General features: G+C 32.4%; 1 protein-coding gene across 1 annotated transcript in view; it reads left to right on the forward strand.

Annotated features, from left to right (window-relative positions):
* The window catches only part of LOC143054500 (uncharacterized), a 100,659-nt gene that overhangs the window by 77,552 nt on the left and 7,067 nt on the right, over nt 1–16,040 (forward strand). Inside the window, exons 18-20 of the mRNA XM_076227519.1 lie at nt 12,627–12,784; nt 14,101–15,309; nt 15,599–15,679. Coding sequence (XP_076083634.1) covers nt 12,627–12,784; nt 14,101–15,309; nt 15,599–15,679 — 1,448 coding nt within the window. The remainder of the gene's footprint in view (nt 1–12,626; nt 12,785–14,100; nt 15,310–15,598; nt 15,680–16,040) is intronic.

Here is a 16,040-nt window from a genome sequence, read left to right on the forward strand (position 1 = left end):
TAACATTTTATATAGTGATAATTAAAATATTTAACATTCATTTTATTTTTACTAACCTTAAGATGCATAACTATATATACCCACTATTCCTTCAAGTACCATGAGTACAGAGAAAAATATGTGTAGCAATTAGTCAATTAATAAAATTAATTATACCATTGCAATTCCAGATACGCATTTCTTCAACAATGAATGTCTCTTCAGTGATGATTCATGCCAAAATTTTGAAAAAACAAAGCCCAATACAAACGGATTTTTGTTTTTCTGAAATTGTTTTGCATTTCACAGCGGTATATAACTGTTACTTTAATCATTCATCCCTTATTTTATTGATTTTGTATTTGCACTGTATCATAGATCAAATTCATTCGTTCAGTGTATGTTTACTTGTGTTAATATGTCTTTTGGTTGAGTTAAGTTATTTCAATTGATATTTTATATTGTATTTTTCTATGTTGTGATGTTACACAATTGTTTCAGATAAGGGTGAAGGTTTGGTACAATAAAAACGTTTAAACCCGCTGAGCTTGTTTGCACCTGCCCTAAGTCAGGTATCTGATGTTCAGTAGTTGTCGTTTGTTGATGTGGTTCATAAGTATTTCTCGTTTGTCGTTTTTTATATAGATTAGAATGTTAGTTTTCCCGTTTGAATGGTTTTACACTTGTAATTTTTAGGGTCCTTTATAGCTTGCTGTGCTGTGTGAGCCAAGGCTCCGTGTTAAAGACCGTACTTTGACCTATAATGGTTTACTTTTATTGTGACTTGGATGGAGAGTTGTCTTATTGGCAGTCATACCACATCTTCTTATATCTCCGATCTAATTAAAGCATTTGTTTAAAGGACAACTTTATCAGTCACACATCTGTCATATGTATATGCTAGTGGTCGGTAGTTTTATATCTTCAATAAGGTAGAAAAACTGGAAAATCTAAATCTTCTACACAAATAACTTATGGTTTTAAGTTTTTGTGTGCATGACTACTCACATGACAAAATACTATGCGCGCTAACATGTACAATTCTTGCCAGATTTTTATGAAACTTATATCATAGGCTTATATTAGCAATGTCTTGGACGAGTTCGAAAATCAGTGCCGATCAATAATTTTTAAACGAGTTATGCCTCTTGGAAACATTAATTTTATGGAAAATTGCATCGTTAGCGCTCTCATTTGTACAATTATTGCCAGCTTTTTATGACACATATGTAATAAGTTTATATCAGCAATGATTTGGACAAATTCAAAAATAAGTGCCGATCAATCATTTTAAAAGAGTAATGCCCCTTGGAAATATTAATCACATGGAAACTTGCCTTGTAAGCACTACAATATGTACAATTCTTGCCAGATTAATATGAAATTTATATTATAGGTTTATATCATCAATGTCTTTGACAAATTTGTAAGTCAGTGTTAATAAACACAAATTTAAAAGAGTTATGCCCCTTGGAAATATTGATTATATGGAAAATTGCTTTGTTAGCGCTCTCATGTGTACAATTCTTGTCAGATTTTTATGAAATTTATTTTATAGGTTTATATCATCAATGTCTCGGATAAATTCGAAAATCAGTGATGAGCAATTTTTTTTAAAGAGTTATGCCCCTTGGCAATATTTGTTATATGGAAAATTACCCTGTTAGCACTCTGCGGTGTACAATTCTTTGAAATATTAATTGTAATGGAAATCGCATAGCATTTGATTTGAAAAAAGTAAAAACACAAAAATACTGAACTCCGAGGAAAAATCAAAAAGGAAAGTGAAGTAAAATTGTTCATCAGGTCAAGATATATCTGCCCTGAAATTTCCAGACAAAACAGACAACCTGTTGTTAGATTGGTGCCCCATAATTGGTAATTTTAAGAAAATTTTGCAGGTTTTGGTTATTTATATCTTCGATATCATTATAGATAGAGATAAAATGTAAACATCAATAATGTACAGAAGAGTAAGATCTACAAATAGTTCAACATGACCAAAATTGTAAATTGAACTTTTAAGGAGTTATTGCCCTTTATAGTCATATATTTAACAATTTTTAGTAGTTTTTTGTAATCTTTTACAAAAATCCTCCCCTCTGAAACAACTGAGACAAATTTAACCAAACTTTGCCACAATCATCATTAGTCTATCTAGTTTAAAAATGTGTCCAATGACCCGGCCCGCAAAACAAGACGGCGGACATGGCTAGAAGTAGAACATAGGGGTAAAATGCAGGTTTTGGCTTATATCTCGGAAACTATAGCATTAAGAGCAAATCTGACAAGGGATACAAATGTTTTTCAGGTTAAGATCTACCTACCCTGCAATTTCCAAACAAATTAAACAACCTGTAGTTGGGTTGCTGACCCCTTTAGTAGTTATTGCCCTTTATAGTAATTTTTTTACAATATGTTGTAAATTTTTGTTATCTTTTACAAAAGTCTTATCCTCTGAAACTACTGAGACAAATTTAACCAAACTTGGTCACAATCATCATTAGGCTTTCTAGTTTAAAATTGTTTCCGATGACCCCACCTACATTTTGTACCAACCAACATGGCGGACATGGCTAAAACTAGAACATATGGGTAAAATGCAAGTTTTGTCTATTATTTTTTGAACTGTTATAAATATAGAAAATATAAATGGAGCAAAAGTGTTCATCATAATGAGCTCTACCAATTGTCCATATATGTCAAAACAGTAAGACAAATTGTTATAGGAGTTAATGCCCATAACATTTTTTTTTCATTTTTGCCTATTATCATCTGTTACTCTTCATGTGAGTGATTGCCCTTAATTGATGATTTTGTTTACCCTTTTATAGTGTTTTGAGCAAAAACTAAAGAATATCGAGAGAAACTAAATATACTAAAAGAACAGTAGTACAAGATCAACAAAATAGATATTTTTGTCATGACGTTTATTCTCCTCTACAATGTTGGAAAGTGTCCTTTGTTTGATATGCACATATACCAGCTATACCATTGTCTGTCCGTCGTCTTTGTGTCGGACAATAACTCAATAACACTTTAACCAATTATCATGAATCTTTGGTGAATTGTTTATATTGATTGATATAAGCTACCTTTCGATTTTTATAAATTAGATATTTTACGTCTCCAAGTTCTGGGATTTTTATTCATCAAAAAGAAGAGATTTTCCAGTTTTAAGACAATACCTCAAAAATAGTTTGTTTTCATGCAATTTTAGTGACTCGTTTATACCTAATAAAATAACTCCTTTTAGTTTTTGTCTCTCCTTTACGGAGTCAAAAATCGAGACATAGGTATGCTGTTCCCGGAGGCGTCAACAATGTATTAGTTTGTGATTAGGTCTAGTTGATGGTCAACAATTAGTGAAATTGCAATGATATTTAGTGTGCAGTTTTATTAGCGTCGGCACATCTCAAAGACAAACTAAAAGACAAATTGAAAGAGTTGGAATTGCTTTGCTTCATAAAAAAGAATGGCCAACGTAGATACAAGTATCTTGTCCTCGGGAGGGATAAATCCTACTTTGTAAAGGATCACTCTGATTCAAACAAAAAATTCTCTAAAACTGATATTATCAAGATGCTTGATTTCTTGATTGACAACATATTTGTTTCGTTCGGAGGACGTGTCTTTTCAACAGACTGTCGGCATTCCAATGGGAACACCATGTGCCCCTCTACTTGCCGACTTGTTTCTTTATTATTATGAGGCTGACTTTAGGCAGGAACCTCTCAGGAAGAAAGACAAGAAGTTAGCAATATCCTTTAACTCTACTTTCCGCTATATAGATGATGTTCTTTCACTAAATAATTCAAAATTTGGTGAGTATATGGAACGCATCTATCCAGTCGAACTAGAGATAAAGGATACTACAGATACAGTTAAGACGGCCTCATATCTTGACTTACATTTAGAAATTGTCAATGAGGGTCGGTTGAAAACAAAACTTTACGACAAAAAAGAGATGATTTCAGCTTTCCAATTGTGAACTGTCCCTTTCTAAGTAGCAACATTCCAGCAGCACCTGCATACGGGGTATATATCTTCCAATTGATACGATATTCCGATGCTTGCATTTTCTATCATGATTTTCTTGATAGAGGGTTGCTGCTCACATGGAAGCTATTAAAACAAGAGTTCCAAATAGTTAAGTTGAAACAATTTCTTCGTAAATTTTACGGACGCCATCACTAGTTGGTTGACCGTTATGGAATAAAAGAGGGATGAAAGATACCAAAGGGACAGTTTCACAAATGATATCGGATATCTTCGTAACTACAATCCCCTCCCCTTTCAATGAATATGATCTACCGAATTAGACTATTTACCGGATTTGTTATCACATAAGCAACACCACGGGTGCCACATGTGGAGCAGGATCTGCTTACCCTTCCGGAGCACCTTAGATAACCCCTGGTTTTTGGTGGGGTTCGTGTTGTTTATTCTTTAGTTTTCTATGTTGTGTCATGTGTACTATTGTTTGTCTGTTTGTCTTTCATTTTTAGCCATGGCGTTGTCAGTTTATTTTAGATTAATGAGTTTGACTGTCCCTTTGGTATCTTTCGTCCCTCTCTCATAACCATGGTGATTCTTTGGCCCCAAATTACTCAGTCATGGTATATTGACTTTAAAACTTTGCTTAGTTTACATGTATTAGTGTATTGGGAACCACTAGTGTATGTCAATGATATTTGGCATGCAATTGTATAAGCATTGGCATATCTTATTATACCCCACGCGGAGGGTATAATGTTTTTGACCCGTTTGTCCATCCGTCTGTCCGTCCGCCTGTCTGTCCACTTGTCAGTCCGTCAGTACTGTTTCTTGTCATTGCAACTCCTCTCAAACCACTCAACAGAATTTCATGAAACCTTTTTAGATAATAAGGACAGACTATGTAGATGTGCATATCTACAGGAAATTACGATTCTATTTATTCTAGGAGTTACGCCCCTTTGAACTTATTTGCTTCAATATAACTCTGCAACAGTTTGTCATCACAACTCCTCTGAAACCACACAAAAGAATTTTATGAAACGTTGTAGATAATAAGGACATACTACGTAGATGTGCATATCGACAGGAAATTATGATTCTATTATTTTTCTAGGGTTTACGCTGCTTTGAACTTATTTGCTTCAATATACATCTGCAACAGTTTGTCATCGCAACTCCTCTGAAACCACACAACAGAATTTCATTAAACTCTGTAAATATTAAGAACATACTATGTAGATGTGCATATCGACATATAGGAAATTATGATTCAATTTTTTTTCTTATACATTTGAGCTTATGCCATCACTTGGCGTCCGTCGTCTGTCGTCGTCGTCGTCTGTCATCATAAACTATTTCAAGAATCTTCTCCTCTGAAACTACTAGGCCAAATACTTCCAAACTTTAACTTAATGTTCCTTAGGGTATCTAGTTTATAAATTGTATCCGAAACTTTGAAATATCAACAAACATGGTCGCCATTGCTAAAAATAGAACATAGGGGTCAAATGCAGTTTTTGGCTTATATCTCAAAAACGAAAGCATTTAGAGCAAATCTGACATGAGGTAAAAATGTTCATTAGGTCAAGATCTATCAGCCCTAAAATTTTCAGATGAATCGAACAACCCATTGTTAATTGGTAATTTTAAGGAAATTTTGCAGTTTTTGGTCATTATCTTAAATATTATTATAGATAAAGATAAACTGTAAACAGCAAAAAATGATCAGCAAAGTAAGATCTACAAATAAGTTAATATGACCAAAATTGTCAATTGACCCCTTAAGGGGTTATTGTCCTTTAATGACAATTTTTCACAATTTGTTCATCATATTTGCTAACTTTAAAAAATCTTCTCCTCTAAAACTACTCAACCAAATTCAACCAAACTTCAACTGAATGATCAGTAGGGTGTATAAAATAAAGTTTGTGTTTTATTTTCTATTTCGTCAAAAAACATGGCCGTCATGGCTAAAAATAGAACACAGGGTGAAATGCAGTTTTTGGCTTATGGTGTAACACCACTAATTCAGGCCCGGCCAGAAAGCACATACCAGAAAGTAGTACATATTTAACACAAAATAGTTCCTACGCATGGACATAAGTTTCAATATATTTAGAATATTTTATTAATTTTGGTATCAAATGAAAGCTGCATGACTGGTGATCATTGCAGAACAATTTTTGACTGATAAATTTGAATAATAAAAAAATGGCATGAAATTTAAAAAGGAGGGTACATTTTGCCTTTTTGTCAGATCGGAAGTACCTGTTTTGGTACATCCGCAGTTCCGGGAACCAGTTCTTTCTTATATGCAATGTAAGGTATGTTGATTTTTTCAGTACAGGACACCAGAAGGTGTTGCTTTGACATGCAATGATTGTCACTTTATTTGAACTTAAGATAAAAGAGCTGTGACCACTCGAAATTGAGGAATTTAACATAGAAAGTAATGGGGCCATTAATTAGTGGTGTACTTCCTATTACAGAGAATCACCAGAAATCCAATTTTTAGAAGTTGTACCTATTCCAATGAAAATAAGTCCAATTTGATGTTAGTAATCATGTTTAATCATCTTTTTTTGGTCAACCGTCCTGCTTATGGGAAATTTAAGCTCTTAAATTGGCATACTCAAGTATGTTAGCCTTTTATGGTCATACAGCATGCATGCAGTTAAGACTTGACTCCAAGTTCTTATTTTTGCATTTTTTCTGATTGAAATCAATAAAACAAGTATTTTATGACTTGTATATGGAACAAAATAGCTCTTGGTCAAAATAATCTTATGATTTTTCAAGTTTTTTAGTTTTTCTTATGGTAGCCTTTTACAATCAAGGCAAATGGTACATACTCATATAAGAATTCTAAAATCTCACTGTACATGCAATTTTGAACCAGTTTAGCAAGTTATCTAGCTGAGGGATATATAAATTGCTCTTATTAATCTATGTTTTACCACAGAATTATGGTATGTACAAAAAAAAAAGCCCTTTTCCAGTTTCAAGAAAAAAGGGGGGATAATTTCTCATTTATGTCTTAAGTTTAAACTGATATATTTTTATTTAATGAAGAACCTCTGATATAAATATGACTATTAGTAAGCACATAGCTTTCCTAATAGAAATTAATAAATAAAACAATAATATTGAGAATAAAAAAGGTATATTGGCCAATGGTAATATCCATATGCAGTTTTCTTTTGAATAACCCATATGTTACTACCAGTCCAATTTGAGCTTAAAATTATAAAATAGTATTTGGACTAAAGCTTTATATGTTTTTATTGCTTGAAATAGATCATAGAATGAAATAAAGTAATGCTCAAGTCAATATAGCAAGTTTGGTTCTGTTATAGGTGTAACACCACTAATTCAGGCCCGGCCAGAAAGCACATACCAGAAAGTAGTACATATTTAACACAAAATAGTTCCTACGCATGGACATAAGTTTCAATATATTTAGAATATTTTATTAATTTTGGTATCAAATGAAAGCTGCATGACTGGTGATCATTGCAGAACAATTTTTGACTGATAAATTTGAATAATAAAAAAATGGCATGAAATTTAAAAAGGAGGGTACATTTTGCCTTTTTGTCAGATCGGAAGTACCTGTTTTGGTACATCCGCAGTTCCGGGAACCAGTTCTTTCTTATATGCAATGTAAGGTATGTTGATTTTTTCAGTACAGGACACCAGAAGGTGTTGCTTTGACATGCAATGATTGTCACTTTATTTGAACTTAAGATAAAAGAGCTGTGACCACTCGAAATTGAGGAATTTAACATAGAAAGTAATGGGGCCATTAATTAGTGGTGTACTTCCTATTACAGAGAATCACCAGAAATCCAATTTTTAGAAGTTGTACCTATTCCAATGAAAATAAGTCCAATTTGATGTTAGTAATCATGTTTAATCATCTTTTTTTGGTCAACCGTCCTGCTTATGGGAAATTTAAGCTCTTAAATTGGCATACTCAAGTATGTTAGCCTTTTATGGTCATACAGCATGCATGCAGTTAAGACTTGACTCCAAGTTCTTATTTTTGCATTTTTTCTGATTGAAATCAATAAAACAAGTATTTTATGACTTGTATATGGAACAAAATAGCTCTTGGTCAAAATAATCTTATGATTTTTCAAGTTTTTTAGTTTTTCTTATGGTAGCCTTTTACAATCAAGGCAAATGGTACATACTCATATAAGAATTCTAAAATCTCACTGTACATGCAATTTTGAACCAGTTTAGCAAGTTATCTAGCTGAGGGATATATAAATTGCTCTTATTAATCTATGTTTTACCACAGAATTATGGTATGTACAAAAAAAAAAGCCCTTTTCCAGTTTCAAGAAAAAAGGGGGGATAATTTCTCATTTATGTCTTAAGTTTAAACTGATATATTTTTATTTAATGAAGAACCTCTGATAAAAATATGACTATTAGTAAGCACATAGCTTTCCTAATAGAAATTAATAAATAAAACAATAATATTGAGAATAAAAAAGGTATATTGGCCAATGGTAATATCCATATGCAGTTTTCTTTTGAATAACCCATATGTTACTACCAGTCCAATTTGAGCTTAAAATTATAAAATAGTATTTGGACTAAAGCTTTATATGTTTTTATTGCTTGAAATAGATCATAGAATGAAATAAAGTAATGCTCAAGTCAATATAGCAAGTTTGGTTCTGTTATAGGTGTAACACCACTAATTCAGGCCCGGCCAGAAAGCACATACCAGAAAGTAGTACATATTTAACACAAAATAGTTCCTACGCATGGACATAAGTTTCAATATATTTAGAATATTTTATTAATTTTGGTATCAAATGAAAGCTGCATGACTGGTGATCATTGCAGAACAATTTTTGACTGATAAATTTGAATAATAAAAAAATGGCATGAAATTTAAAAAGGAGGGTACATTTTGCCTTTTTGTCAGATCGGAAGTACGTGTTTTGGTACATCCGCAGTTCCGGGAACCAGTTCTTTCTTATATGCAATGTAAGGTATGTTGATTTTTTCAGTACAGGACACCAGAAGGTGTTGCTTTGACATGCAATGATTGTCACTTTATTTGAACTTAAGATAAAAGAGCTGTGACCACTCGAAATTGAGGAATTTAACATAGAAAGCAATGGGGCCATTAATTAGTGGTGTACTTCCTTATATCTCAAAAACTCCAGCATTTAGATCAAATAAGACAAGAAGTTAGAGTATTTATTAGGTCAATGTCTACCTGTCCTGAAATTTTCAGCCGAATTGGGTAACTGGTTTTTCAGGTATAATGTCCCTGAATTGATGATTTTAAAGAAATTTTGCAGTTTTTGGTTATTATCTTGAATATTATTATAGATACAGATAAACTGTTAATAGCAAAAATGTTAAGCAAAGTAAGATCTACAAATAAGTCAATTTGACCAAAATTGTCAATTGATCCCTTAAGCAGTTATTGCCCTTTAAAGACTTTTTTCACAATTTTTTCATCATGTTGACTTACTTTAAAAAATCTTCTCCTTTGAAACTGCTGTATCAATTTCAGCCAAACTTAGGCTAAATGAGTTTCAGAGTATCTAGTATAAATTTTATATTTTATTTCCTTGTATGTCAAGAAACATAGCTCCTATGGCTAAAATAGAACATAGGAGAAAATGATTTTTTTTTTTGCTTTTGAAGAAGATAGGACGATTCAAAGAACATTTAAATAAATTGAAAAGCCAAAATAATCATTGATGAGAGATTTAACCAAAAAAATTAAGGTGAGCGATTCAGGCTCTTGAGAGCCTCTTGTTTCTTCTTACAGTTATTTTATTTTTCCAGTGACAATGTGGGGGCTTGGGGTTTGTGAGTGTGCATACTAAGGTTTTTTGATTTCCATAAAGATTATTAGGGGCCGACCTCTCAGTCATAGTCTACTGCCCTTTACATCTGTGTTTAGTTTTCATGTATTAGTTTGTAATTAGGTCAGTTTATGGGGAACTGTTTGTGGTAGGTCAATGGTAATCGGTATGCAGTTGTATAAACATTAGCACATCTCATTTCCATGGTGACTATTTGGTCTTTACCCCTCAGTCATGGTCTATTGACCTAGAAACTTTTGCTTAGTTTGCATTTTTTAGTGTGTGATTAGGTCAGATTAAGATGTATTGGCATTTGCAAGTATTATTTCCAAGGAGACTATAAAACACCACCCCCTCTTTATGGTTCATTGATTTTGAAACGTTTACATAGTTTACAAGTTAATGTTTGTGTTTAGTTTTGTTTAAAGGGAACGAATTATGAAAAGTCAATGCAGTTGTATTAGCATTGGCACATCTCATTTGCATGGAGATTGTTTAGCCCTATACCGTAACTTGCAAAATACATGTTAAAGTATTGCTATTTTAATTTCAACATTTGCATTATAAAAATAACAAATAAGTGAGACATAACTCTGTGATTACAGTTTATTTCTATAAATTTATGATATGACATTGAGGATCCTGGAGTTATAAAACTTTTTTTTCAAAAAGCGACGGGCATATCATGTGCTCATGAAACAGCTCTTTATTAATATATGCAATGCATTGTAATAGTTAGATATCACCAGACGTTGGGTTAAATTAACATTAAAGAAAACTGCAGCAATTCCTTTTTCTAATCTTTCTTTTCTACAAAGAGTATATAGCATGTGCACAATATGTCACAATGATTTCATAAAGTTGTGATAAATTATCTCCAATTGGCTTTTCTGTTATCATTGATGGTTCTGCCAAAAGGTCAAGGGAATTGCAATTATTTATAGACTGATTTTTTTGGAAATTTTTTGTTTTCTGAAGTGTTTTTTTAACTAGGTCAAACAAAAGTGAAAGATACCAAAGATAAAAAAAAAACCCGATAAACGATCAAAAGAAAAACAACAGTGTACAAATTAAAACATAGAAAACTCATAAATAAACAGTATCTGAAGTGTATCTGAAAAAAAATGCAGGTACAGCAAAACTGAAAAAAGTCAAAGTTTGCCTTCTCTGAAAAAATCCAGTAAAATGGACAATCCCGTTTTGAAGTCAATTGCTCCGGAGATGTCCATTTTTAGCAGTTATTATTTTTGTTTAATATCTTGAAATAAAATAGAAAATGTCATAAATAAAGTAATGGAAATTGATAATCAATACTTTGTTAAAGTTTTTGTTCTTAATGACGATTTGACTTAATCTTGCAATTTTTTTTTTGGTAAATTGTCTTGTAACCTTTAAAACACAGAGAGGAATTGAGTGTAGACAGCAAGATAAGATCAACAAACAAACCAACTTGATGGAAATCATCACATGACTCCTTGTAGGAATAATTACTGTGAATTCATTTTTAGATATTGTCCTGAAAACTCTAATAGTTTAGAAAAGAATAGGAAAATGATCAGCTGGATAAGATTATCAAATAAACAAACATAAGCGATTTGAGTAAAAGAGTAAATGAGGGATTCAGGCTCTTAGGAGTCTCTTGTTAGCTCACTAAGCCCATTTTAACAAACTTGGCAGGAATAATAATTAATTCAATTTCAATAGAACAAAACATGTCTCCTTTCAAACTACAGTGCTGAATGTTTTGAATGTTAATGCGATTGATTGGGAGACCCTCTACATATGGACCTCATTATACAAATTAATACAAAGCTCACCAGGTGTGTCTGCCTTCATGTTAAGTCAACAATACTGTATAGACATTTTGATTCAATCATTTTTATTGGAGTAAATGGACTTTGACCTTTTTTGGAGTATTGTGACATTAACACATTATATATGAAATTATATGAAATCAACATGAAAAGGAAAAGGTGTGAAATTTAGCAGACGCCTTGTTGGATTTATTGCCCTTAGATTTATAGTTTCATTTTGCAAATGTTTAGCATTATGCAGATTATATTTAAACTTTCTATAGATTATTTAAAACTGTGACGGTCAACGGTAAAACAAGATCGTTGGCACCAGTTGTACAATATAATTATATCATTGATTGATTGTTTTTTTATTAGTTGGTGTTAAATGCCACTTTCAGCACTGTCTTTTTGTGGTGGTCGGTTTTTACCTGCGTCGCGAAAGATGCAGATCAAAGTAATGGCTCCATCCCCTCTGTTCGTAAGAAATCTATCAAAAACTTGTCTTAGTTTCTATAAAAGGGAGTAATTTGATATTTTGTCTGCAGCTTCATAGTGTTAAGTTGTAGTGAGTAAGCAATTTTTGTCGAAACTGCGACTTCTGTTGCAGAAAGCAGAACACAAAATGATAGTGATTTAACATCAGATGTGGCGTTCCCTAACTATTTAAAAACTTTATGTTTTAGAAGGTGGACGACTTGGATGCTCATATTTTATATATAGATGCCTTATGTTATGAAGTTTCTGCCTGTCATATGTCCATTGTCCTTGACCTCATATTCATAGTTCAGTGACTACTTCAAATAAAAACTTCAGAGTGTTTGTAATGTTAATTTCTCTCTTATTATGAGTAATAGGATACTAATGTGTAGCACATGTAATAGCATTCCTTGCAAGGTCATCGTGTGTATCTAGGAAAGCACTTCATATGCACAAAATTAGTAAGACAAATTCAAAACATTCATGACATTAAACTTGAAAAAATGAATTCTTTATACACATTTCTTTGTAGATTTATTCCAATTGTGGATGGATTCAATACATTGTTACAGTAGACTGGAAGAGGACATAAATAAATCTGAAGCCAGCAAGAGAACATCATATGATCTTGATCCACCTGTAGTTATTGTTGGCACTTGGAAAGATGCCTTGGTCTGTGATGTAGAAGAGGTATTGGAAATTACAAATTTTTTCAGACATTGTATAAAAAAGAAGATGTGGTATGACAGCCAATGAGACAACTCTTCAAAATGAGGCTAACTGACACAGTAATTAACAACTATAGGTCATCGTACGGCCATCAACAATGAGAAACCCCCATACAGCATAGTGTTTATTTGTACTTAAACCATTGAGGACGTCAGCCTATTCATCTACCATGGATTCTTTTTCAAGATTCAACGCGTCACAAATCCGTCGCTGAAATGGACTCAACTAATTATATTCTATTGTTTTCTTTGTGTGTCTAGTTTCATTAAGTTTGAGTTGGTCAATTAACTGATTTCTGTTCACTAATGAAATTATTTTAAAAAATTACCTTTATTTTGTGTAATTTGTATATGCCTGCACTGGGAATTGAACCCGTCCATGAATTCTGTTACGTTTTACTTACATCAACATATTGACGAAGCCTCTCGGCTACCAGAAGGTTACGATTTTGTTGTCAAATTTATATATATAAATGAATATATGATATACATCGGTACAACGGACACACAGGGATTATACCTTCATAGATACATGTACAATAATAGGCAATCGTATACTGTATGAGTTGGTAGCCGCGAGATTTCATAGTTAAGCTCAATGAGTTAGAACTTGTCGGTTTTAGTTCGAATCCTTGTATTCTTTTCGTTATATTTTTTTTATATTTTTTTTTGTTTTTGTGGATATTTTGTTACATAAAAGAGAGTTGGATCGTTTATTAACAGATTATTGTTGGCTATTCCACATGTTTAAATGAAACTGTTTACATTCCAGGTGTCCATTTTTGTTTTATAAATTAATATTGTATTATTTCATGTTTAAACCATTTAATTGTGATATATGATATTGTTTGTCACGATAACATGGTTATTTAAACTTCCTTGCAATACCTTCTAATTAAGAATAGGCTTTTATTTTGAAAAGACATTAATACAATAGTTTAAGTTATAGATACAATGGATACGAGTTGATTCATGAAAAACAAACCATTCGCCCTCCGGACTCATGGTTTCTTTTTCAAGAACCAACGCTTATCCATTGTATTTATATCACAGAAATCACTGTTTTACTGTTTCACCGGACCAACACATATGATATATATTGCAATTGACAATATCTAAATGAAAGCTTTATCAGGTTGTAAGTTTTAAAGTGTTTATAGGAAAAGCAATCCATTTTAATAGTTTTCAAAAGATCTTTCAATAACTTCTGAAAAATGATATTTGGTACAGTAAACTCACCATTCATGTAGGTAACAGGATTACAATTATTTTGTTTAGATTGATGATGCATGCAGAGAAAATATTTTAAAGTATACGGAGAATATATCAGAAGATGAACTAGGACATATAAGGCAAGAATACTTCATTTCCAACACAGAAGATGATCCCAGTGTATTCCAGCAAATACGAGAAAACATCCTTAACTTAGCCAGAAAAATGAAAACATGGAACAAAGCATATCCTTTAAAATTTATTCAGCTGGAAAAACAACTTCAAGAAAAGAAGAAGGTGTTACCTATAATCTCCTTTCAGGAAATTCAGAAAATTGCTTTTGATTCGCCTCAGCCACTTAATGATGAAGAACTCAGATTGTTCCTGGAATTTCACCATGAGATCAGAGCTTTAGTTCATTTCAAAGATCTTCCCTCTTACATTATTTTAGACACACAGTGGTTGTCAAATGCTTTTAGATGTATAGTAATTGCAAAGAAATTTCGAGACATTAGTATCAGAAATATAAAAGAATGGGATGTATTGTACAGTAGAGGCAAATTATATAGTGAGGTTTTAGAAGATGTATTCAGAAAGGAAAACAATTTTTCAAAACACAAGAGTCATATTCTGAATGTCATGGAGAAATTTGATATCATTATACGTCCGATCATATCAGATAGAGATGGTGCTGATCAAACACTTTGCTACTATGTACCTTGTATGATTAAATCAGAACCTGAGTATGACATATACGAAATGTTTAATGTGACAGAAAACACATGTACTAAGTCTACCTGGTTATGTTATAAGTTTAGGTTTCTACCACCTCATTTAATGAATCATTTAATTGCTTCTCTGTGCAGGAAATATACAGTTGCAGAATTTATTACTAAGGAACAGAAAAGACAGGTTGCTCTTTTCAGAGACTCAGCTGTCTTTGAGTTACAGAAAACGACAAAATTAACAAAATTACACGTGATGAAATGTCCGAATTTGATCCAAATTCAGGTTTGGCAATTTGGTAAAGAACATGTAGGAGGTTTGTTCAAATTCATTGACGAATTTGTGACAGAGGAAATTGTGAAAATTATAAGCACAAGATTTAAGATGTCTAATGTGAACTTTGAGAAAAAATGGGAATGTGGCCATACAAAACCAGAGTCTGTAACAGGATCAAATGACTTTTTTAGTGAAGAACAGATTACAGAATACTACTGTGTGACATGTACATGTACCCATATATACATTGGTGAATGGCAAGATCTGCAAAAAGTAAGTGAAATATTTTATCTATTTCATAGAAACTTTGCTAGAAGGAGAAGGGTCTGTTGGTTAATCTCTGTGCATCCTTCCTGAAATTTGATAGCAAGCCTCGCGTAGGCATGCCAACAAACTATAGGGTGCTTTTACACCTGTTGCCTTTTAGTTATTCTGTTTTCTGGCTCTTCATTATCTAAAACTTTGTCCGAGTCATTAATTGCTATCATGTAACACCATCTTACACACACCCTTTTTCAGTCTCAATATTAATAATGAAATATCTTTTTTTAAATTATTTTAGCTGTCCAAAAGTTGTGAAAATGATCCAGGATTGAATCCTACCACAGAAAGCATCAGTCAAGTCCGAACTACATCCTCTAAGGTAACAAGTAAAAGTCATCGTGTTGTCGATGATAGACTAGACAGATTATTACCATACATGTACATAAAGTTTTATTCAAGATGTATAGGTTTCATAAAAGTGGAAATTGGATAAAGCTTGATTATGTTGTCAACTTGATATAACCTCAAATTATTTCAACGTGTAGCATGGAAAATTTCGTGAATCGTTGTTCTTGACTTTGGCACCGTTCCAGTAACATGAGTAAGGTGTCATGGGTTCGCTGCCTATGTCAAGTGTTTTTAACATATGACGTCATTAAGCTTTGTGTACATTAGGCATTACAGAATGAAATTACATTTGATAAAAAGAAGATGTTCATGTGAAAAATGTGAGAGTTGTA

The sequence above is a fragment of the Mytilus galloprovincialis genome, chromosome 12 (assembly GCF_965363235.1).
Source record: "Mytilus galloprovincialis chromosome 12, xbMytGall1.hap1.1, whole genome shotgun sequence".
Taxonomy (NCBI): Eukaryota; Metazoa; Mollusca; class Bivalvia; order Mytilida; family Mytilidae; genus Mytilus; species Mytilus galloprovincialis.